This window comes from Psittacula echo (assembly GCF_963264785.1).
Source record: "Psittacula echo genome assembly, chromosome: 6".
Taxonomy (NCBI): Eukaryota; Metazoa; Chordata; class Aves; order Psittaciformes; family Psittacidae; genus Psittacula; species Psittacula echo.
The window spans coordinates 18,160,428-18,185,268 of record NC_137743.1 but is presented as its reverse complement, the minus strand read 5'-3'; the positions used below and the strand labels follow the sequence as shown (position 1 = coordinate 18,185,268).

General features: G+C 35.3%; 1 protein-coding gene across 1 annotated transcript in view; it reads left to right on the top strand.

The window, feature by feature from the left end:
* Positions 1 to 23,922, top strand: part of MYOF (myoferlin) — a gene marked incomplete at both ends in the record, with an annotated part of 72,748 nt that extends 48,826 nt beyond the window's left edge. The window contains 28 exons of the mRNA XM_080621481.1: positions 280 to 394; positions 690 to 795; positions 1,501 to 1,643; positions 2,421 to 2,594; positions 3,596 to 3,707; positions 5,113 to 5,190; positions 6,970 to 7,151; positions 7,244 to 7,402; positions 7,572 to 7,670; positions 7,974 to 8,135; positions 8,667 to 8,832; positions 9,452 to 9,528; positions 13,342 to 13,353; positions 13,469 to 13,567; positions 14,378 to 14,503; positions 15,287 to 15,442; positions 15,553 to 15,644; positions 17,053 to 17,223; positions 17,763 to 17,911; positions 18,141 to 18,280; positions 19,223 to 19,311; positions 19,397 to 19,492; positions 20,102 to 20,243; positions 20,574 to 20,673; positions 21,574 to 21,767; positions 22,823 to 22,932; positions 23,274 to 23,421; positions 23,887 to 23,922. Coding sequence (XP_080477607.1) covers positions 280 to 394; positions 690 to 795; positions 1,501 to 1,643; positions 2,421 to 2,594; positions 3,596 to 3,707; positions 5,113 to 5,190; positions 6,970 to 7,151; positions 7,244 to 7,402; positions 7,572 to 7,670; positions 7,974 to 8,135; positions 8,667 to 8,832; positions 9,452 to 9,528; positions 13,342 to 13,353; positions 13,469 to 13,567; positions 14,378 to 14,503; positions 15,287 to 15,442; positions 15,553 to 15,644; positions 17,053 to 17,223; positions 17,763 to 17,911; positions 18,141 to 18,280; positions 19,223 to 19,311; positions 19,397 to 19,492; positions 20,102 to 20,243; positions 20,574 to 20,673; positions 21,574 to 21,767; positions 22,823 to 22,932; positions 23,274 to 23,421; positions 23,887 to 23,922 — 3,433 coding nt within the window. The remainder of the gene's footprint in view (positions 1 to 279; positions 395 to 689; positions 796 to 1,500; positions 1,644 to 2,420; positions 2,595 to 3,595; positions 3,708 to 5,112; positions 5,191 to 6,969; positions 7,152 to 7,243; positions 7,403 to 7,571; positions 7,671 to 7,973; positions 8,136 to 8,666; positions 8,833 to 9,451; positions 9,529 to 13,341; positions 13,354 to 13,468; positions 13,568 to 14,377; positions 14,504 to 15,286; positions 15,443 to 15,552; positions 15,645 to 17,052; positions 17,224 to 17,762; positions 17,912 to 18,140; positions 18,281 to 19,222; positions 19,312 to 19,396; positions 19,493 to 20,101; positions 20,244 to 20,573; positions 20,674 to 21,573; positions 21,768 to 22,822; positions 22,933 to 23,273; positions 23,422 to 23,886) is intronic.
* Between the last annotated feature and the right edge of the window lie 919 nt (positions 23,923 to 24,841).

Here is a 24,841-nt window from a genome sequence, read left to right as displayed (position 1 = left end):
TCAGCAGTTAAAATACTCCTGCTAGTCACTGATTATATGAGTAATATTCCTCCTATTGCTTACTACTACAGGAGTTGCTTCAATTTTTGGCAGACATTCTAAGGAAATAAGTAGATAGAGATGAGGGATACACTGTACTCTGTTAATAAATAGAACTTCACAAACATGGACCATCCAGAATTGCAGCATGTGTGCACATTCTGTACTTTGTTTCTATATGTTCTCTGTAGCTAACTAAAATGCATTTGGTTTAGTACTATATTTGTGTTGAATTTGCAGTTTGTTAACTGAAGCTGATGCTGGTCATACTGAATTTACTGATGAAGTATATGAAAATGAGAGTCGCTATCCTGGAGGGGAATGGAAAGCAGCTGAAGAAAGTTACACAGATGTGGTGAGACTGATACTTTTCACTGGATAAGTGGAGGTTTAAGAGAAGGAGTTCTAGGATTTGCTACACAGGCACTGGAATGGGTTGCTCAAGGAAGCTGTGAGTGCTCCATCCCTGGCGGTGTTCAAGGCCAGGTTGTATAGAGCCTTGGGTGACATGGTTTAGTGTGAGGTGTCCCTGCCCATGGCAGGGGGGTTGGAACTTGATGATCTTAAGGTCCTTTCCAACCCTAACTATTCTATGATTCTATATTTAATCTATTAATGCACAGAACCGTTATGTTTTCCCTACATAAAAGAATGGAGAAAAAGCTCCACCGCCTCGTGAGTTCACATGTCCTCTTGGATGGATGTGGGAAGATGATGCTTGGAAATCCGATTTAAATCGAGCAGTGGATGAGCATGGTAAGATTTACTATTTATCTGCTGATTATTTGCTGATTATTAGGACAATCTGTCATAGTCTGTGCTGAAGAAGGGCACGTGTCAAGACTGTAACAATGTCCTGAGCATAACAGTGGTTGCCCCATGGAAGAATGTCAAGGAAATATTTGGATAACAGTTGCTTAAGGAAAAATGACATTTGGAAAGTGTTCCCTGTCGGCATCTTTTTCTATTTCCATTTTAAACACTGTTCCATCAAACTCACTCATTGAGCCTTTCTTGGGTCAAAAAGGACCAGTCTGCTGAACAATCTAGGTAATAAATTCATTTATAAGGGCCTATTACAGAAGGAATCACATATTCTAAGGAACTGTACATTGGTCTTAGCTGCAGCAGCAGGTGACAATTTTGAGCCAAAAGCCTTGAAAATAAGAAAAAAAAAAAAAAAGAAGGGCTGATGCAAACAGCAATGGATGAGTTCCAGTTGGGTTCCAGTTGAGAAAATTCTGTGTATAAACAGAGTGCCTGGAAATAGAGCCTATCCTTATTTTAAATAAGTTTCAAAAATGTTTTTCCCAAGGCCAAAGTTAATGCAGTCCAGTGGTTAGGAGCAGGCCTGTCAGATGTGAATTAGTAGCAGTAATTGGTTTCCTTTTTTAGCAAAGTCATGTTTTTCTTTTTCTGTCTTGCTTGTGTTTCTGAAATGTACCAATTTATCAATTTCAGGATGGGAATATGGAATTACTATTCCTCCGGACACTAAACCAAAGTCATGGGTTGCTGCAGAGAAAATGTACCATACACATCGACGACGAAGACTGGTGCGCAAACGTAAGAGGGATCCGGCTCAACCAGTAACAGCAGGAAGGGTAAGCAGAAGAGAGATGCAGTCAGAGACTGCATGTTTTCATTATATTCCTTTTCTTCATCTTTTTGTAAATTGATGTTTCCAGCTTTGGTTTATAAGGGGATTATGCCTGCCAGAGCAAGTGCTGAGTTTTTTCATTACATTTATAAAAGGACTCTGTTGTGGTTTAACCTCAACTGGCAACTAAGTACCATGCAGCCATCCGCTCACTCCTTCCAACTGTGGGATGGGGAGGAGAATTGTAACAAAAAATGTAAAAACCCATGGGTTGAGATAAGAACAGTTTAATAATTGAAATAAAAGTACAATATAATAATACTAGTACAATAATAATAATAACAACAACAATAATAATAAAAAGGAATAGAGAGGAAGGAATAAACCCTGCCCCCACCCCCCAAAAATAAAAGAAGTGCCTCACAATACAATTGTTCACCACCCACTGACTGATACCCGAGCAGTGCTCAGTCCCTTCCAGGTAACTCCCCCCAGTCTATACACCAGGCATGACATGCTGTGGTATGGAATATCCCTTTAGATAGTTTGGGTCAGCTGTCCTGGCTGTCTCCCTCCCAGCTTCTTGTGCCCCTCCTCACTGGGATGATTGAAAAGTCTTTGACTTAGGGTAAGCACTACTTAGCAACAACTAAAATATGTCATCAGCATTATTCTCAAACCAAAACACAGCACTGCACCAGCTACCAGGAAGAAAAACTACTATATCCCAGCCAAAACCAGGGCACCACCACTGTGAATAATAAAGATTTATGTCTTCCAGGGAATGCCATCATATGAAGATCAAGAAGGATGGGAGTATGCTTCCTTGATTGGTTGGAAATTTCACTGGAAACAACGCAGTTCTGATACTTTCCGTCGAAGACGATGGAGACGAAAAATGGCTCCCTCAGAGACACATGGTGCAGCAGCTATCTTTAAACTTGAAGGTGCTTTGGTAAGCAACAGAATATCAAAAAAGTCTTCAAAAGTTCAATGCATTAACTTACAGTAAATAAACAATTAGGCGTATCAGCTATTTTAGTCCCTGAATTGTTTGACTGCTATATAACTCAGGAACTAGTACAGTTTATATTGTTAAAATTGTTTAGAGTCTGAAAGGGACCATTAAAGTCAGAGTAGAGACTCCTGCATAACATGCTTATTACTTTATTTTTCAAAATATTTTTAATATTACATTACATGAGATTTAGCGCAAAAGGCCAAATTACTACATGAGCCTCCTGTGAAGTAAAGTGAAAAGGTAGCTCGAGCTTTTCACACACAGAATTTAGATGTGTTAACATTAACGCGAAAAACAACAGGCTGCTCCTGATTAATATTTGTATATATAAACAACCAAACACAGGAAAGGATAGCAAAGTGCTGGAGAAGCCAGAACACTATACATCATAAGTAGATGATCAGAATGTAATTATTCCTCAAGTTTTCAGGTTAAAACAGCTTCATAGATAAGTTCTATTTACCAAAATATAAAAATAATGAGAAGGCTACATTGTTTTTCTAAAATAATGATTCTGATTGTGTAACATTAACAAAAGTTTGCACTTTTTTTCTTGGTTTGTTTCTTTTTTGCACCAAATGGCAATCCATGATTCATCGATAGCATTTTCTTTCAGCACTTAATTTGGTTCCACAGAGTTTAAAAATTCCTATTTCAGTTTCTCTTCTGACTGTATTTCTTGGGCTATTGCTAGGATAAAGACATTTTGGAAAGTAAGCTTAGATGGCTGGATCTGATTTCTGCACAGCTTCCAAGACATCAAGAAATTCCCTTTGGACATGACTAAACATCTTTTAAAGTACATTTACTAAGGAAAGTGAATTTCACCTTGACCTAGAGGAGAGACTGAAACCAATATATTCCCACACACAGTCCACTTTAATCAATTTATATTTGTAAATACTGAGTAACTTTTTTTCTGTATATAATTTCAGGGAGCAGACAATAGTGTTGATGACGGAGAAGGGAAGAGTTTAGAAAAAAACAAGGAGTCAGCAACAAAAGTGTTTGGTGCCAACACCCCACTTGTTTCCTGCTACTTTGACAGTAGGTTCTTTAACAATTTCTATTAAAAGTCATGTCCATTTCTTCCTGGTCTCGAACAGAATTGTTATTATTTGTGTTTCACGTCTAGGTTTACCTTCTGTTACCGTTACTGTCTAGTCCTTGATTGGGCCCTATTTAGGCTGCTGAAGGAAAAATTTCAGTTAGTAATTTCAGTATTTCAGCCCACTGTCATGCAGACATTTTTAAAACCTGTACTGGACAGGAATTCTAAAGCTAACTATTGCAGTACCTGAATTTTAGGCTTTCTCAAATGATGCATTTTTAGCTTTAGGGTCCCTCCATAACAATACAGGGAGTTAAGCCAGCAGAGAAGATGTATGAATGGTTAATTTTTTGCTGGTTTAGCTCACTTAACCAGCTCAATTCAGGGTCAGATAAATGCCCAATCAGAGGAAGCAGTAAGACCATGTAGTTGAGTTGGCAAAGTGAACAAAACTGTAATTTTGCCAACCTGGATTGGCTTTAAATGCCTTGGAATCACTGTAATGGGATTCACAAAAGCTGGGACACTGAGATGGGAGCCACCAGTGTTTGTTAGTTAACAAGAATAGAAGCCAATCCAATCCACTGCTAAGGCTTGTCTTTGTTTGGACTCCGCAGGACTTGATCTCCCTGCTGGGAATGGGTGCCTAGATCTTAAATCTTGTTTTTCAGAAGCTGAGGAAGATTATTATGGTTTCTTTTTAATAATGAACACAATAGGAGGAAAATGGCACCTTTTTCTGCCAGAGTTCAGAGTTTTCAACTCATTGAGGCTATGAGCAGCTCAGATTTTCCCAAGGAAGGGCTGACATCATTTAAAGAAAACCTGTAGTAACTTAACCACATGCTGTCTTGGGTTTGGGCCGCTCTTGCATCTTCTTCTTTAAGCTGTTCTACCTTGCCTTTTTTTCTATCATTTTTTTTTTTTTTTTTTTTTTTTACTTTTTAGCCAAAGAGACAAAGTTACAATTGGAATTATTTTCTAGATCTAATAGCTAAAAATATGAAACTCCCAGGTCTCTGCAAGTGCTGTAGTGAATACTTAAATCAAGCACAGAGATGCCTAGTTCTTGATTCTCTTTGGAGAGGCTGGATTATCACAACGTTTCAAACACAAATCTTTGAATAGAAGAATTTTTCATGATCATATGGTGCAAAATAGCATTAGTGTTTGATTTGGTTTTTTTTTCATTTCTGCTTTAAGTTGTGCTGGAACAAATGTTCTCAGGTGCTAGCTCATTGGTATTAGTACACTTGTCAGTAGAAAAAAAAAGGGAGAAATGTTGCTACAGGCTTTGTGCTTGATTTAAATTGAGTAAGGCATTTTTATAAGCTCAAGATATCTTCATTACAGAAAAGAAGCATGTATAATGCAGTTGTACGCTTTATTTATTTGATACAGGAGTATATAGTTACCATCTTCGCTGTTACATCTACCAGGCAAGAAACCTCATGGCTTTGGACAAAGACAGTTTTTCAGGTATGGAAAAATCCTGCTAATGGTGCAGAAAACCCAATTCTGCAATGAACTAGTACCTTGATTTAGCTATAAAATATCTTAAATCCATAAGGTCTGTGCTGCTGAAACTATACCATAAAGGAAGTCTCAGCTGCATTATGTATGATACAGATTTGGTTAGTACCCTAAACCGTAATAAAAAGAGCTCTGAATATGCAGCACCTGCTGCTGCCAAGGAATTCCCATTATGGGAATGGGAACACAGGTCTGAATTCCATGACCAATCCCTTCCCTACGCCTTAGTTTCTCCTTCTAACCAAAGCCTATGTACAGTTCCTAAACCATCCTAAAGGAAGCTTGCATAAAAACAAGGATGAAGAAAGCTGGACGGCTGCTATGTCACCAACTGCTTCTCTGTGTTCAGTATTTTATATTCATTAGCACTGGGATGACCTTGTAGAAAACTACACTGTGCCTTACTAATAAGTATGGCTTTTGTTTGTTTATACAAGTGTACCTGTTGCCCTTTAATTTCCACGTCTTAGGTATTCCAACAGTGTTGTATCCATTTGGCTTTTTTGCAGTCAGGCTAATTCAATACTCAGGTTACCAAGTATTTAACTTTTGCTAATTAGAATTAAAATTCCAAGGGGAAATCAGAGAGCAAATTGAAATCAGATCCTGTAAGCATATGATTTTACATTTTAAATAAGTTCAGCCAAAGATCTAAATGAAATGGGCAGCTCAGAATTTTCCTTCCCCATCAACCTCCATTTGCAACCTTCTTTTTATCCCTGTTTTCATTAATATATGTTATATATTATAATATATTACAGTGTAATGCATGTGTTAATTTGTTACAGAAGATAGAGACCTATAGATATTTTAGTGCTGTTTTCTGCGATGAGGTATTTTTTGTACAGCTAGTGTGTGTATTTGGTCTTACTTCAATGCGCAGCACTTCAAAGCAATACAAAGAAACAATAGTAAATGCCACTAATTTGCATATGTAGAATTAAGATGCAGTCACACATAAAATAGCAGATCTACATTTTATTTTCCTCTAAAGCTAGTTTGAAGAGTTAACCAAATTTTGTAAAACTCTGATCAGGTACCTAGCCAGAAGCTGTTGAAACTGACCTAAAGATAACCTTTAAAATAGCCCCTAGTTCTTAGTAATTGCAATTTGTACAGGAAATGTTAATGACCATCATCAGATACCTTCTACAGAGCTCTTGATGATTTAAAGACCTGCCAAACACTGGGCCTAGACCACTTTAATCATTCAGCTGTTTCTCAAGAAGAGGTTGCTATAAATAACCATGTTTGAAACTGAAGCTTGATCTGAGCAATATAGCCTGGGAGCATTTGCTGTCTGGCAACTAGTCAGAACTAGAATTATTTCTTTATATTATTTATGAGGCTGCACAGTTGTTTATCAATGGAGACAACAACAACAAAAATGTTTCTATGGACCATATTTGAGATTTGTATAGCCAGTGTTTCACTTTAGTTTTCAGGTTCGCTTTCTGATTTGCAAGATGTTTTATCATTTTCATTTATTACTATTAGTTGAGACTTGTATAAATGAAACTATTTAGTAATCCAATGGAATTTGCTCTATTAAACGTAAATTATGTGCTGCATGTGTGGACTTTTGTTTTACATAGAATGGCTTATAGAACTGGTAATGACAAAAGAAAAAAGAACATATTATATTTGATAAAATTGTGCTGTGTGCCTTTATGGGGTTTTGTTTGTCTGTAACACTGTGCTTTTAATCTTTGTATGATATTTCAGACCCATATGCTCACGTTTCCTTCCTTCATCAAAGCAAAACAACTGAGATCATTCATGCAACTCTAAATCCTACATGGGACCAAACTCTCATATTTAATGAAATTGAGATCTATGGGGACCCACAGACAGTAGCCCAAAACCCACCTAATGTTGTTATTGAACTTTTTGACAGTGACCAAGTGGTAGGTGAATGCTTTTTACACTGATTGCTTTTCACTTATTTGTATTGATTGAGAATAACATTGATGTCTATGATTGCTATTTTTGGATGCAGGGTAAAGATGAATTCCTTGGAAGAAGCATTTGTTCCCCTATGGTCAAGTTAATCCCAGAAGAGGACATCATACCAAAACTGCTCTGGTATCCTGTAACAAATAATGGCAAAGCTAGTGGAGACATTCTTTTTGCTGCAGAACTTATTTTAAGAGACAAGGTACATACTTCTTAGATATACTTTTTTGTGTGTATACATATATAATATGATATACATCCTTTCACTGTGAGTCATAATGTGAAGAATTGTCTTAATACTTGATATTAAGACAAGTTATTTCATTTAAGGAAGATGAAAGAAACTAATACTCATGTTTGTGTCTTAACAGGCTGGCGCCAACCTTCCAATTCTTCCATCCCAAAGAGCACCAAAGCTTTACATGGTACCTCAAGGTATCAGACCAGTAGTTCAACTCACTGCTGTTGAGGTTGGTTTATTCTTAAACTACCTGAATGCAAGTACAGTCATCTTATCCTCTAAATAGTATATTTATGTATTTGTTTCAAGAAAATAAATATTTCATAATGAGAAATATGAGGGATTTTTTTCTTTAAGTGTCTTTGAGTTTCATTTTTTCCATTAACTTTCCTAGAACAATGAGCTGGAAATATTTTGCCGGTCACATTTTATTACGTTAAAGACTTCATTTCCTCTTTCCTACTTTTTGAGTATCATATTAAGCGTATTGGTATCTCACTCACTTCTGCTGACATTGGATTTTATTTTACAGATTCTGGCCTGGGGGCTTCGGAACATGAAAAACTATCAACTGGCCCCTGTTATGTCTCCGAGTCTCATCGTGGAATGTGGGGGTGAAATGGTGGAATCTGTGGTGATCAAAAACCTCAAAAAGACACCAAATTTTCCATCTTCTGTTCTCTTCATGAAAGTTGTATGTTGCAAAAAACTATATACTAGCTATGTATAGCAAAATCAATTATTACATACTTTTAAAGGTCAAGGATTTGTTATGCAAGAATAAGCAGAAAAACCTGCACAGCCTTTTTGACTTAACATGAGCAAGTTACTGAGCCTGAAAATTATAATAAAGATCATGTAAACATGTTTGTACAGTCATTGATATATTATACAATTTTTTATACACTCCAGTACACTATATATATATTTATTTGAAAAGGCATCAATTTACCTTTGCAGTAGATGTGTGGCTACTTTCCTACAGCTAGGATGGGAGCTGTGCAAGAGTCAGGAAAGTTCAAGATTTGAGGCAATTAAAATTATTCTTACTGACTTTTATTGAATCATAATCTAAGGTTAGAAATTTTCATTCACCATACAGCCATAGAACATGGAAGTTCAATATTAAATAAATGAAGTAACAGCTCTAATTTAGGGGGGAAATCTTTATTCTGAATTTTCCTTCTGTTTGAATTGGAAACAAACTCTAAACTTTCATCTTTAGCTCTTGCCAAAAGAGGAGCTGTACAGTCCATCTCTCGTTATTAAAGTAATAGACCACAGACCATTTGGACGAAAGCCCATCGTGGGACAGTGTACTATTAATTTACTGGAAAGCTTTCGCTGTGACCCCTACACTACTAAAGAAGACATTGCACCACAACTGAAAGGTAGATAGCTGGAAAATGAAAGTTCTGGTTTCTTACAGGGTGCTAGAATAACCTATCTTCAGTGTTTACTCTGTTATGGTACTAATGAATAGCCAACTTGTATTGTGTACTTACTTGGAGATAATGTGATCTGAAAGCGAAAAATAAGAATCTAACTCAGAGTATTAATTAGTGCAATATTCTGTGAAGCATAAGAGGACAGGAGGTAAAGGCAAGGCCTCAGACTTAGTGTGCTGGTTCCCTGAAGTTTCTCTTTAGTATCAACTTGGAATTCAACCACCTGCAGATTACCCCGGCACAGAGTGCCGAATTAATGGTCCAGTATTGCAGCAAGAATGCTCTGAACACAATGCTGATATTTCTCTCTATATATTTTCTAAGTTTTAGTAATTTTTTTTTTATTCTATATGTTTAAGAAATGTTTGCATATCCTGCACAAAAATATATTGTATATTTTTAGCAGAAAATGGCAACAAATTGCTTTCCTTAGAGGATCAAACATACAGCCAGTGAATTATTTTGCATCTTCTGTAACTGTTTGGATTTCAAATCTGACAAAAATATTTAGTAAGTTATTTTTCCTACACCATATTGCCTTAATAAAATTTTTGGCTTACAGTTAGTCTACTCTCTGCTGCACCTCGCCAGGATACAGTCATTGAAATGGAAGACACCCAGCCGCTCCTAACAGCTCAGGTAATCTTTTGAAACCTGATACTTGAATTTCTTCTTTAGATCTGTGATTTCTGAGAAACTATCTAGACAGCAACACTGTCAGAAACATATGCAACCTTCTGGAAAGCCAGATGGAACAAAGTTACTTTGTGACAGGAAAGCAAAGAAATATGTTAATAATTTTAACCTCTGTTTTCATATAGTAAACATAAAACTATAGCTTTTTGTGCATGGTAAAGTTCACCCAGTAGCTTCAAAATGAATTCACATATCCAATAGCTGCTGGCAGCATATGAGAGAACATTACCCAATTATCCACTGGTAATGGTAATAGCAGCCTGGTCTTGCACAGACTGAGCAGCTTGAAATCAAGGCTCTAGAAGGAGGTGTATGCTTTGGTGGGTACAGAATCAAAGCCATGGTAACAAAGACTTTCAACTGTTCATTTTATCACATTCATGACTGACATGAAGTTATCCAAAACTGATACCACTGAAACATCTTTTTTTCTGCACTAACACATCTTTTCTTTCCTTTTCTGTTGTGCTTTGTGAATCTCTGTACTGCTCTGATTCTTTCAGGACCACCACAGTACAATTTTACTTTCCAGGTAAAAAATAATTCAGCTCGCAGAATTTTACTTTTGAGTTGAAACATGAATGAAGACAACTTCCAGATAGAACATTTTCAAGGAAAAATTTTCATTAAAGACTGCAAAATGTTCCCTTTGTGTAGAAAGTGTTTTCATAAATTTCTGATGGCCTGTTATTTTAAAGGAAGCACAAAAGTTATGCCCTTTAATATGGCAGTTTTGCAGGCTCTTAACCCACGACTTTGACTTTTCAGAAATGCAGAATTTTTTATTTTGTTACAGAGGTCCCAAAGTAAATATTACTGAATTTAAACTTTTGAACTCTCGCTGCTATTTGAATATATTATTGATTGCACTGTTCCTTCTTCATTTCTTCTTCTTTATCTTCATGCCATTATTTTCAGACTTTAAATTAAATATCTCATAGACCATATTCTTGTATTTACTTTCATCATACGTGTAAACTGTTACTAATATTTGATTTAAAACAGTCTCTTTTATCTGAATTAGGCATTCTGTTGTAATATAAATGCTTTATAACTGCCACAGAGAATTTTGATTTAATTTCTTTAAAAAAAATAAGAGATTTAGAAAATACAGAAAACAGCACTTTAAACTCACTGGCAAAAATGATTGAATTTGTGTAGCTGATTTCAACTATAAAGTGTAAATTTTTAAATGCCACATAAAGTGAAACACAGTTTCTTTTAGAGTTTGACCAATATATGAGCCAAATATTTTATAACACTAGATACAGTGATAGCATCCATGTAAGAGAGGAAAGAATATTCAAAATAATTCAAATTTAAATAATTACAACTGTGGAAAATGTAAGTGATATTCAGAGAACACCCTGAGGACACAAAATGCCAAAATTTCATCAATTACATTCCAATTTCCAGTGTTTAAGCAGTATGTCAACAGCACTCAGCAAAATGGCTTCTCCAACAACAGTGCATGTATGTATGTACCAAGCTAATGCATGGAGATGACCAGAATAGGGTTGGATGGGGGAAGAATGTTGATGTGTTGTGGTCATGAGGCTGTACTTCTCTTGGCAATTTTTCCATAGAGAGATTTTGGAGGAGATGATGCTCCTAAGTCTAGTATGATTAGTTACTAATATTAAGGTATCCTTCTTCAAAAAGTCTTTCTATGTGTGTACAGTATGTGTGAACTATTAAATCCTTATTGTCTTTCTTCGTCAGCTTTTTAAAAGCACCAAAATCAACATGAATTCTTTAGCCACACTATTAAACTTTGTTTCAAAGCCTACTTCCTGGAGAATAAATCTACAGTAAATAAAATTCTAATTCTAACTTTTCTAGGGACCCACTGTATCTCTTAATTCTTTTCCATAATTTCAAGATATTCAGAAAGTTGATAGTTTGATGTTAGTGTCTCAAAAATTTCATGTGTAACAATTTACAAAGAAGTCACTGGATACATTTAAAGAAAAAAAAAAAGAGAGACAGTAACTGTTACGTCATCTTTACCATGCGAATATTTCACTCCAAAATCTCAAACTAATCATGTGGCATTTTATTCTGTCTTTTGGCATTCTGTGAGCGCATCCTGCTTACAGCTTTTAGTAACAATAATATCAAAATATTGAAGAGTCATTATTTGCTTTGGGAATTTTTAAAGACGGGTTTAAGGTTTCAATTTTTTTGTTAACCTTTTTCCAAAGATACCAAGTGCTTAATTTGAAGAGACATTTGAAGGTATATCAAGCAAAAAACAAAACATAACTGAAAACAAAAACTAAACCCACAAAGCCTAATTTAAATTCTTCCAACACTATGCTTTGATGAAAGATTCGGAGTTCTACATAATATATTTTGTAAAAAGGCTTTAAATTGGGAATTTAAATTATTATTGCATTAATTACACAAGCTACCCTTCATGCCGTCAGCATTACAAACCAGTGTTTAAACAAAGTCAGATTTAAATATGGCAAAATATTCAACATTACCTCATAAATTCTACCTCTAAGTTTTGCAAATCACTAATGACATGGTTTCTCAGAATAAATCATGCCAGTTGCCTTTAGAAAATCTGACAATCCCATGCAAATGTGAATGGAATTATGGTGTATTTCTGATTTGAAGTTAGACAAGACTAAAAAAATACAGTCTTATAATTTGTCCGGACTTGCTGGATAACCTTTCAGCAAGACAATTACTTACAGAATAGAAATGGGAGTAAATGAGTATGATATACCATCATGATGTCCTGAACAATTGATGCATTTGGCTTGTATTCATAAAATGTTTTGCATATTTCTTCTGCTTTGCACAAAAATTGGTGGATTATGCCTTTAAATTAAAGCACAAGGTATGATATATAAACACTAGCAACACTAGCACAAATGACACTTGCTAATCCTGGCTTCCAAACAAGGATGCATGATGCTTGCTCTTAAGAGACTATCGGGTCATAATTATGGTATCTGTGATTTAATAGGTGAAGCATTTTGGATTGTGCAGATTGTTATTACATTTACGTAGATAAATTATAGACACATATACTGGTTGCTACTGTGCTTTATAATTCTTCAGGATTTTTCAGACTCCTGAAAATCCACAGCTTGTAAACAATTGATAAACAATAGTAGAAGGAAAAGGGAAAAGGCTGTTGAACATTCAAATTGTTTTATAAAGAAGTAAATATTCAAAAAGGGCAAAAATATCTCATTAATTTTATGTATGTGAAATTTGTTTGGAAAAGAATGCCTGGAATAGACTTAGTTTTTTAAGTGCTCTTAAAAACATTTTTCATCTCAAATAAATCAGATCCAGTGCTCTCTGCAACCATGGCTAAAGCAGGGAATGATGCTACTGTGGAACTCAATCAATAGAATCCAGAGTGTAACACTGCAATGATACAAAAAGAAAATCAAGTTTCTCTCAGTTTTGCTTTGTTACGTAAAGAACAAAGCACAGGGTAATAATGTCTTAGAGTCCCGAGAACTTGGTTTTTAAAAGTTTTATACATATATGCTCCAGTTTAATATCTAGGACATACTCACAGCAGCAAAGTATAAAAACTTAAACACATGGTGTCCAAATAGGCTTCAAAAGTATTTATAAATTATTGATGTTACTAACTTACTTTACATACATCCTATATGCAAAAATCTAACCTTTTAAAGCATATTTAACTGTATGCAATTCTACAGAACATATTCTTACCATTGTTTTTATTTTGCTCTTTTTTTATGAATTGATCCTCATGAGCAGCTTACAGAAAAGGTAATGTATACTACTATATTTTAGCATGCTTAGTTGTTCATTGTTTCTGCTGTACAACATGATACAAAAGAGGCTTTATCTCCCAATAAAAGGCTTTTATTTGCTTTTCTTTAAGGAGGAAGAAATAGTTGATTGGTGGAGCAAATTTTATGCTTCAGTAGGAGAACATGAAAAATGTGGACAATATATTGCAAAAGGATATGACACCTTAAAGGTATTATTCAGAATAAAATAAATTAACATTCTCAATGTTTATAGGCCCAAAACCTATAAACAGGGTTTTTCTATAGAATCATAGAATCATAGAATAGTTAGGGTTGGAAAAGACCTTAAGATCATCTAGTTCCAGCCCCCCTGCCATGGGCAGGGACACCTCACACTAAACCATGTCACCCAAGGCTTCCTCCAACCTAGCCTTGAACACCGCCAGGGATGGAGCACTCACAACTTCCCTGGGCAACCCATTCCAGTGCCTCACCACCCTAACAGTAAAGAATTTCTTCCTTATATCCAATCTAAAGGTGCCTTTTGTTTTCTTAAATGCTCTAAAAATTAAAGTTATAAAAAATATAATTAAATTTTAAAATTTAAGTCTAAAAATATTTAAATTAAACTTAAAAAAATAAAATTTTTGAGAGCATTTAAGTGCTCTTAAAAATTAGTAAAGGTCCATTACTAACTCATGTGGAGAAATGAAGGTCTTAAGAAGATACCTTTGCTTCTTTTCTACTCAACTACATTTATTGAAAGATGTATTAAATTTAATCTAACCTTTAGTCAAATGGAATTTTACTCTTGACTGCTTTGCATGCCAGGCAGATCCTAAATAAATCTACACACTGAGTAAGTGGGAACCCAGAGGATCTGGAACTTTCTTTTGTTTAGCTGAAATTCCAAATGCTTTGGTTTCTTAAGATAGTCCAATAAATACACAGTATACTTTGCAATGCCCCAGTGGTAGAGCCAATATGTATGATAATTTCTAGGCTGCCCTTTCTTAATTTTCCTTTTTCTTTTCTTTAAGGTGTATGACTGTGAATTGGAAAAAGTACCTGAATTTCATAGCTTAACAGACTTCTGTGATACATTTAAACTATACAGAGGCAAATCTGAGGACAGTGATGATCCATCAGTGGTTGGGGAATTCAAGGTAAATTTGAAATAATGGGCAACAACCAAATGCTAGATGCAGTCTTTTGTATGTATGTGACTATCATTTAAGTAAGTCTGCATGCAAGCATTGCAGCTTAAATATGGATGCATTTGTTAATAGGGGCAACAGATGCTCATAGCTGCCTAGGTACAAGCCCTTCTTTTACAAGGAAGGTGCAGCTACACATTACTCACACTAAATATGATATCCGTTAAGTTAAAATAATTTATAATCCCTGCTAAAGTGATCTTCTCTGGTACCTGTGAAACAAAACCTCCCCACCCTGCAGATGTTCTAAGTGAAGTGCATTTCTAGAATGAATCTGGAAAAGATATTTTTTATTATTTCTGTCACTGTGTCTGTGCCTTCTAAAGATTGTAATAATGTTAATGCTGTATGTAAAAGAAAACAAAAACAAAACCCAAACCTCCAAACCCAGAAAATACAACCAAACATTAAATGATGTTTTTGGAGAGGGAAACAGATATGAAGTATTTGTTACATATTCTCAGCTGGAGCAAATTGAGTAGTTGTGTTAAAATCAAAGCAGCTGTATTGATTTAAAGTGACCAAGGGTATAGCCTTAGCTGTGTAGTGAGTCTTATGCAAAACTCACTAAAGTGAAACAAAAGACTTCAAGCTATAACATTTGGATCAAGCTATAATTTTGCTATTCTTTATAGGACAGAGTGTTTATATATAGGATAAATAAAAAAAACCCAAACCTAGCAGAATGACTTTTCTACATTATATTGACTGAGCCCATATATTACTTTTTAGGGATCCTTTAAAATCTATGCATTACCTGATGATCCCACTATTCCAGCTCCTCCTCGCCAGTTCCGTGAGCTACCAGACAGTGGGCCTCAGGAGTGTATCGTGCGAATTTATATTGTGCGAGCTTTGCAGCTTCAACCCCAGGATAATAATGGGCTGGTGAGACTTTTTGCTTTTGGAATGTCTGTGAGCTAACTCTGATGTGGTATATTTTAAATGAAGTTGGTCTTGATAATCATTTCTTAATATTTTTTTCTTATTTTAAATAGTGTGATCCTTATATAAAAATATCCCTAAGCAAAAAAGTCATTGAAGACAGAGATAATTATGTGCCTAACACTCTCAACCCAATTTTTGGCAGGTAACAAACTTTTTTGTGTTTTCAATTTATTGTATTTAAGAATGTTTCCTTATTTTTTAAGATAAAGCATTGTTTGAGATATCCAGTGGTCTATTCATAGTTATATACTGACAGTGAACTGGAGTAAAATTGCATAAGACATTTCACTTTGAAATCAAGGGACTACACAGGCATTTGGCTAGACTATAGGCTTTCTGTGTCACAGGAATAAATTGCACAAAGTCAAACAACGTATATATATATATATATAGTGTATGAACCGCCCTGTGTTAAGCATACAATAACAACCAAATACACTTATAGAATATGGAAGAAGTTTCAACTGAAAACTACTTGGATGTCACAGTGAGTAATCATCTTAGCATGTATTCCCAGTACATTAGTCTTTCCTTCAAAGGCTAGTGATGTCTTTGAAATATATGAATAGAAAAGTACTAATTAGAAATAGAGAGCTTACATCATCTTTATAATTACTAACGAAATTCTGGGTCTGTTTTGGTGTCCAGAGTTAGAGGAGGATTCTGATAAATCAGAAACTTGGGAGGGGAGGACTAGAAGGATTATAAAAGTTTGGAAAGCATGCTTTGTAATGATATGCTGCAAGATTTCAATTGTTCAAATCATGCAATGAAAGAAACAGCAGAGACTTGATTACAGGTACAAAGTACCTTCAAAATTCCAAGTTTTTTCAGAGTGATTCTGAAAGCCAAATTTAAAAAGTTAGACTAGAAATAAAACAAACAAACAATCAAAAAAGATGCCAAGAATAGTTAACCGTGGGATACTCTACCTCAGGGGTAGTGGACTCAGTAGCAGTAGAAACCATGAGGCTGGATATCTAAAAAGTAAATTTGGAGAATTTGAGAAAACTCTACAGTCTGTTTTGACAGCTAGATGACAGAGTAATCTCTTCCAGTCATAGAAGCTAAGTATTTGAACAGCATTTTTTTTAAGGCTCCAACTGTGTTTGTGTTGTAGTAAAAAAAAATATAAAGCTTTCTAATCATACAGAAACTATGGATTGAACATCCACCCTTTTTACAGAGTAGCTGGCAGAGCCACACTGCTTTCTTTCTCAGTCCCAATTCAAGCTGCTACCCTGGAAACATCTCAGTAATACTTTGTGCAGAAAGGAAGGTGGTAATATCTATAGGAGTACAAATGGAATTATTAATAAGTGCAAATAAAAATTGGAGCATGAGTGGTAATGACTACTAGATTTATTAGCTTTTGAAGCATCACTTTCATATCTTGTAAAGGCTTAAAAATAAACTAAAAAGGGATTATTTTATTGTAAGGGTTTGGGTTGTTTGGGCTTTGTTTGGGTTGTTGGGGGATTTTTTTAGTTTAAAAATAAAAAACGTTGCTCAGAAGAGCAATGGTGTTAACGGGATATTTTTGTGTTTAGAATGTATGAACTCAGCTGCTTTTTGCCTCAAGAAAAGGATCTGAAAATTTCAGTCTACGACTATGACACATTGACACGTGATGAAAAAGTGGGTGAAACCATAATTGATCTTGAGAACAGATTCCTTTCTCGTTACGGATCTCACTGTGGCATCCCCCAGCAGTACTGGATGTAAGTTATTTTTGTCTTTTGAAAATCTTTATCTGTGACACCTAGTACTGAGTCTCTTTAAAAAATCTGGGCTTGCTTCATCTTAATTATATGGTGAAAAAAACAATGTTAGGGCTTCTCATGGGTGTTTGCTGTGCTCACTCAGTGATCTGAATTTCAAGTTAAGCTGCAAAGTCTTCAGAAGAGCCTTGACTGAAAACCATGATGTCAAACATTTTAATTTTATGTGGTAATGTGTGTTATTCCTATCCAGAAAACACACATTTAGCAGAATTTTCTGAACTACTCCTGGAAATAAATATGAAAGCATTTGTTGGTGTAAATTATTTTGATATGTGAAAAAAAAGCGCTCTGTCTTGGAAGGTAATTAATTGAGCTGGTACAAAATTATCTTACTGTATCAAACTCAACTGGCCTCAATGTAGGCAGTTACAGTGGCTGCCCTTTCTGATTTAGGTTAATAAATACATTTTACATGATGTGTAAATGCCCTGAATAGTGAATAATTTTAGGATGTGTTTCTGTTGCTTTCCTAAAAGTTCAGGTGTGAATACCTGGCGTGATCAACTAAAACCAACTCAGCTATTGCAAAATGTAGCCAGGTTTAAAGGCTATGCTCCTCCTGTCCTCTCTGAGAATGGTAGAAGGATTAACTACGGGGGAAGAGACTATACTTTGGAGGAAGCTGGTACGCTAGTTCACTTACTTTATATTTCTGTCTTAAATTCATATTGATGCAAATATAAAACCTTTCAATTATTATGGAAAATTAGACAAAACCTTTGATTTTATTTTTTTTTAACATTGAGCACAGTTTTCTCCTCAATTTTAAATATCTAGTTTTACATTTTTTTAAAAGTTCAAATGCAAATTCTGGTTTATCCCCCCCCGTTCTTTTTCTGCTTCTTTTATTACAGAAACTAACAAAATTTTGCATCAGCATCTTGGACCAGGTGAAGAGCGGCTAGCCCTTCATATCCTCAGAACCCAGGGTTTGGTACCTGAACATGTGGAGACAAGGACTTTATATAGCACCTTCCAGCCCAACATCTCCCAGGTACTGTGAACCAGTTTACTTCTGGTTTCCTGAATACAGAAATGGAGCACTTCAACATTTATATTGTGTTGTCAACAGAGTAGTATCACTTGGGTGGAAGAGGGCTACTGATTAAGATTGCAGGTTAGTTTACAAACATAACAAAATGCAGTAATGTTCTGCCATTAAAACCCCCAAATGACACCTTAAACACTGACAGTCGAAATTGAGAGAGACTTATTTATTTCTGAAATAACCTGGAATATGTATTTAGTACCTCACCAACAATAAAGCAGACAGCTTGGTTCAAGAGCTTCCTAGCTACATTCAACAAATTAGACCAAACTTTGCATTTTTCTACAAAGTCCAGAGGTGATAAACATAAAGTCTTACATTGGACCTCTCTATTAGAAAGGCACAAAGGCTAACATTTGTTTTCTAGCATTTACTGACTCACCAGTAGTTGTTTGTTTAAGAAAGTTTCTGCAGCAACTAGAAAACTTACCTGCAAAAAAAAAAAAGGAGCTTGCATTTGAAATAGCATATAAAATCTGCAGTTGGTTGCCTTACTTCAGTCTAGTTAAGGAAACTAATCAGCTATACTAGGTAGGCCAGTAGCAACAACCTTACCAGCCACATGTATGACACTGTACTTCATACTACCTCTGAGAGAACAGAAACTTGTACCTACAGAATGAGAATTATTTAGGCACCTAATTTGCACTGACTTCACTAGGAATTAACATCCCTACCATCTACTGAATCCTTGGCATTGTTCACTTGAAAAAGCTTATAGAATGGGCTTCTATCTGAAGTCTGTCAAAGTTCTGACATTGGTAACAAGTGAGGTCTGCTCTATGGCTAAAATTAGTACTTTGCATGTCAATAAGCAGTTCTGTAGAATTATCATGACAAACCTGTATGCGACGAACAATCTCTCATCCATCTTCTCCACTGCTACAGGGAAAGCTGCAGATGTGGGTTGATGTTTTCCCCAAAAGCTTAGGACCACCAGGCCCTCCCTTCAACATCGCTCCTCGAAAAGCCAAGAAGTGAGTATCTGTATATACTACACACCATGTGACAGCCCTGACAAAGGCAATTCAATTTTTTTTCCCCAAATATCTTCTCTCTTAGGTATATCTTGCGGGTGATTGTCTGGAACACCAAAGATGTCCTTCTGGATGAAAAGAGCATCACAGGGGAAGAAATGAGTGACATTTACGTGAAGGGGTAGGAGCATCCTGTCATAGAAAATTTACAAATGAATGATATTCAGAATGTCCTAAGAATCCCTAGAATATGGGTTCCAAAGATGCTTTGGTTCAGCCAAGTCAATGCACACTACAGCCTTTGAAATAGTGGTAACCTCGGAGTACATAAGTATTATGAGATAAAGCATGAGACCAGTTAGCATGCACTGGAAGATTCCAGAAGTTCATCTCTTGAGATGGGAAGCAAATGAAAAGACAGGGAAGTTAGCTTTGGCGCTGTATAACCTGAATTCTTACCTTTTACATTTCCTAGTCTTAATGTAAAAAATCAATAGAAATCAGGGAAATATACTACTAGACTATTAATCTAATTCCTCCTTACAAAGGAGTAAAAAAGTCTGCCAACAACTCAGCACTGACACAGTACTGGCAGATCAGAAATTCAGTTCAGATGTTCCCATTTACAGTGCCAAAGTGGAACCAAACTGAGAAAAGGTGTGAAAGACACTCTAGCCCTCTGCAGACAGCTCTTATGGCTTATTTGAACCACTTAATGACATGTTTACAGTACAAACAACCATCGACATAGCTCCATGCAACCAGCAGACGCCTCTCTCTGTATTTGTAGATGGATGCCTGGAAATGAGGAAAATAAGCAGAAAACTGATGTTCACTACCGATCATTGGATGGTGAAGGGAACTTTAACTGGAGATTTGTTTTTCCTTTTGACTATCTCCCAGCTGAACAACTCTGTGTAGTTTCTAAAAGGGTAAGTATTTCTAAAGATTTCAATAGTTAGAATACAAATTGTAGTTAGTTTGGTAATTTTGTACCTATATATTGAAAGAGGTGCTTTGGCTCAGATCTGCATACCTTTCTCAAACTGCTATTGCAAACAGATTCAATTTTGCCCTTGAGCCAGGAACACCAAATGGGCAACAAGCAGCAGTCTTCTCTTACCAACAGCAAGATTAGATCCTTAATACATTCGCCAACCCCAAAATTCATAAGTACTAACAGACCACAGCTTTGAATTTTTGTAAGCAATTTTAAAAACGTGCTTGGTTTGGTCTTTTTTTTTTTTTTTAAAAAATCTTAGGAACATTTTTGGAGTCTTGACAAGACAGAGTTCAGAATCCCACCCAAACTGATCATTCAGATATGGGATAATGACAAGTTCTCCTTGGATGACTATTTGGGTAAGAATTCAAAGAAAAAAATATTGTCTCAAAGTCATTTTCAATTGTCGCGTAAGGATTGTGTTTACAAAATGAGCCACTGAGCATTCAAATACACTCCTCTTTTCTCTTGTGGTGGAGGGTTACTTGTGATCATGAATGAATGCATGAATATTCTCTCAGTAAAGGCATACTTACAGATAGTACCAAGATATTCTCATTCAGGTAAACTCTGTCACAAAGACCATGAAATTATAATGTGCATGAAAATTACTTTGCTTCTTTCTTTAAGTAGAATTACTTAAAACAAGAATACTTGAATTTTAAGTAAGAGTATTTATATAAGGCTGTAATTTAGGTTAAGCAATCTACTTCATGCCATTGTTAATTCTACTTCACACCATTATTAATACGTTTTTGCAGAGATATTGCTCTGCAGAAGATTCTTTGCTCCAAAGTCCTTAGCCTAAATGCAAACCATATAGGCCTTGAAATCTGAAAACAACTTATTAATTCATAACACTTGTTAAAGTCAGCTAAATCATGCATTTGACCATCACAAATTACATTAGTATAACCTTGCTGTATTTGAATATCTACTGTTTAGATGTGTGGGGGGAAAAAAAAAAACACCTCTATTAAAAATCAAATGATCTTGCATTAAAAAAGGGGGACAAGAGCTTGCTAATTCCAATTTAGCTCCACCAGCACTTTGAACACTAGCAAGATGGTCATAAAAACATCCTTATGTGTCCCACTTCTCTATTTCACAACATCATCAGACAAACAAGAACGTAATGTGTATGTTGATTGCTTTTTCCTGTATGACATGTTTGGAGATAGGAAAGGTTGATGTTGAACCACTCTGCTGTATAGTTGGTTTTGTTATGCAGTGTTTATTTTTTTTTATCCATCTCCTAGGCTTTGTGGAACTTGATTTACATAAAACAATCATTCCAGCAAAAGTTCCAGAGAAGTGCAATATAGACATGATTCCAGAATACAAGGCAGACAGTTCTCAGAAGGCTCCCAGGATCGCCTCTCTCTTTGAACAGAAATCCATGAAAGGATGGTGGCCATGTTATGTTGAAAAGGATGGCTCCCGTGTTTTAGCGGTATGATATTACCTCTTTCTTTAAAAATTACTTAAAATGTACTTACCTTGCTTTTCAAAGTACAAAGAAAGACTGTAAAGACTCCCCTGCGTAGCTATTAGCTGTCAGGGGATAGACGGAGGAGGAGTAAAGAAAACATTCCATGCACAAGTTTAGGAATTCTGCTTCATCAGCGATTTGTTTGTTTGTTTTAAAGTATGAGTTCAATACTTAAGCTTATTTATTTTGGTTTTAATTCCATTTAATTCGAAGGACTCTGGTATCAGGTTGAGTCATGTTATCTCACCAAAGCAGCCTATAGAGTTTGTGTGTGAACGAATTCATCACGTTGTTGCTTAGGGAAACGTGAGACAACCTAAATGTATTAAACACTCCAGGAAAAAAAAGTTTCATTGCAAAGCATCTTAAGGTCCTTTCCAACCCTAACTACTCTGTAATTCTATGATTTTTGTACACAGCAAATATAATTTATATTCTGAGAACTCTGACTAGCTTCATGTTGATGAGGACAGTTAGAAGACCTAAAGCATTTTAATCTGTTCTATGAAGAATGTAAGTGTGTATTTATCACTTGCTAGAATATTAAGCCTTTGAGGTGTGTCTGCTTCTTTATGATGCTTTTTCCTTTAAACTTTATTACTGGAACTTAATAAATGAGAAAAAATATTCAGAAACATCTGTCAGCCACAGCAATATAAATAATGAGATGCTTAGTCATTTGGAAAAGAGGCAATCCTTGGGTTGTTCTTGAAAGAAGAGAAGAATTGATTTTGTTTTGCTATACTGGAAAAAAAAACAATGTATTGCCTATGACAATATGAATTAGCAGAATGATTTTATGTACTGTGATTCTTTTTTTTTTTTCTATTTGTCATTTTCTGATACTGCATTATGACGTTGTCACAGTGCAGAAATAAGTATATTTTGAGAAGGAAATGGAAAACACACAGATGACCACAATGAGCTAATCCCAAACTCTGCTGTATAAATACCAAACAAGTGCTAATAGTGCTGCTTCAATAAGATGTATGTCTCATGCCATATGTTTTCTGAAGGGTAAAGTTGAAATGACACTGGAAGTTGTCAATGAAAAAGAAGCCGAGGAAAGGCCAGCTGGTAAAGGAAGAGATGAACCCAACATGAACCCCAAACTAGATCTACCAAAGTAAGATACTCTCCCACTAGTTTGAGAAATATATAATATCTAGCTACTGTGATGTTCTTAACAAAAATCTGCATGCAGTAAAGGATCTATTAGACATCAATTACCTTTTGTCAAACTTCATTTATAAAAGCCAGACTTGTTTCCTTCTGCAAGCATAAGATAAAATGCAAGATGGTTTCAGTATTAATTGTACACGTTTACCAAAGCTGCTGTCTTACATTACAAAACTATCCATGTTTTCTTCGAACTCCAAACCAGACTGTTTCCATGTGCTATACCTTCATGCATAAGTATTTATTGTTTTTATAGTATGAGTAATATTTGTTTATTTCAAAACACAGCCGACCAGACACTTCCTTCCTTTGGTTTACAAATCCCTGCAAGACAATGAAATTTATTGTGTGGCGCAGGTTTAAATGGCTTTTTCTGGGCCTTATCATCTTGCTGATTTTACTCTTGTTCGTAGCAGTACTCCTGTACTCATTGCCGGTAAGAATTTTTCCATGTTTCTGTTCTTCAGCTGTAGCATGAAGCTAGCTTATATCTGAGTCATCAACAGGACACTCTCCTTGCTCAGACAAGATTCTATCAATCAACTCAGTTTTAGCAGGGAGGCAGGGATTGTATCCTTATAGCTATAAGCAATTTCAACTGATTTTTATTGAGAAACAATTTAAATTTATGTTAAAACTAACCAAAAGATGAACTAAAGATGGAGCAAACAAGTGCTTTAGACTTGTTAATATCCTACACAACTAGAAATCGGTCTAAAGTCTGGATTTCACGCTACTTTAATCTGAAATATCTGACTCATTTTTACTGTCTTTTAACTGAATTTACCATACCTTGAATATATTCTGATCTATTTTAGTATCTTAAATGTCGCTGAAAATACACTGCAATATTTTGTGTACATCTTTTTACCTCTATTGTTTCTTCCCTGCTCCCCAACAGAACTATTTGTCAATGAAGATTGTGAAACCAATTTAAAGAAGAGTTTTTTACTTCATCTTTTTAAATAATAATGAGGTTTTGCCTCAGGCCATGGACCAAATTCAGCAAGGCTCTTCATCCTTTTCATCTGCTAGTATTTGGAACTGTAAAATAGATAAGTAAGAATTTAACCAAGGTTAGCCAAGGTTCAAGAGGTCATGAGAGGTGTCCTTAAAAAACAAAAGATAAACTCCCTCATGTTTCATGTACTTTTTTTTTACTTCAGTAGTATCTACACATGGTAAAGTTCTGACTTCCTTGCTTTTAAACTAGATTTTTCATAAAAATCACTCAGGAGACTGCCTGCTATTGCTATTTTTTTTAATGGATGCTTCCTTTTGAGAATTCCTTTCTACTAGGCACACTTTGAAATGCTGCTTTTTAACTTAATGAAAAACAAGCACTACTTATAACTATGTATACCAAACTATGTATACCAAAGAAACCTCATAGTGCAATGAAAGAAGGGTCAGATATTGTTTCTAGAAAAGTTTTCATCATCATGCTGCTTAAAATTTTTACTTACTGCACTGTAGACTTGATAACTCTATATATGTATCTTGACAACAACTGCATGCACATAGAAATAAATGATACTGTTTACTTATGTCTACTTATGATTTACAAATGTTTAAATAAACTTATCTACAAGTAATATGCAAGTTTCCAGTTTTCTTTATCTATTGCAAAACTACGATGCATTAAATATTGTAAAGTGTGTATCAGAGGATGTAAGGCCACAAACATGGAGTTGAAGGTATTTTACTGTTATCTTTACAGTAAAAAACAAGGAGTACTTCTGCACAAAGTTCTAACAAATTTTGTCTTAATTAAATTTGTTGAATAATTTCACTATACTGCTTGTATTTGGAGATGACCTTGAATCAAAACATACATAAGAGGATACACAACCCAG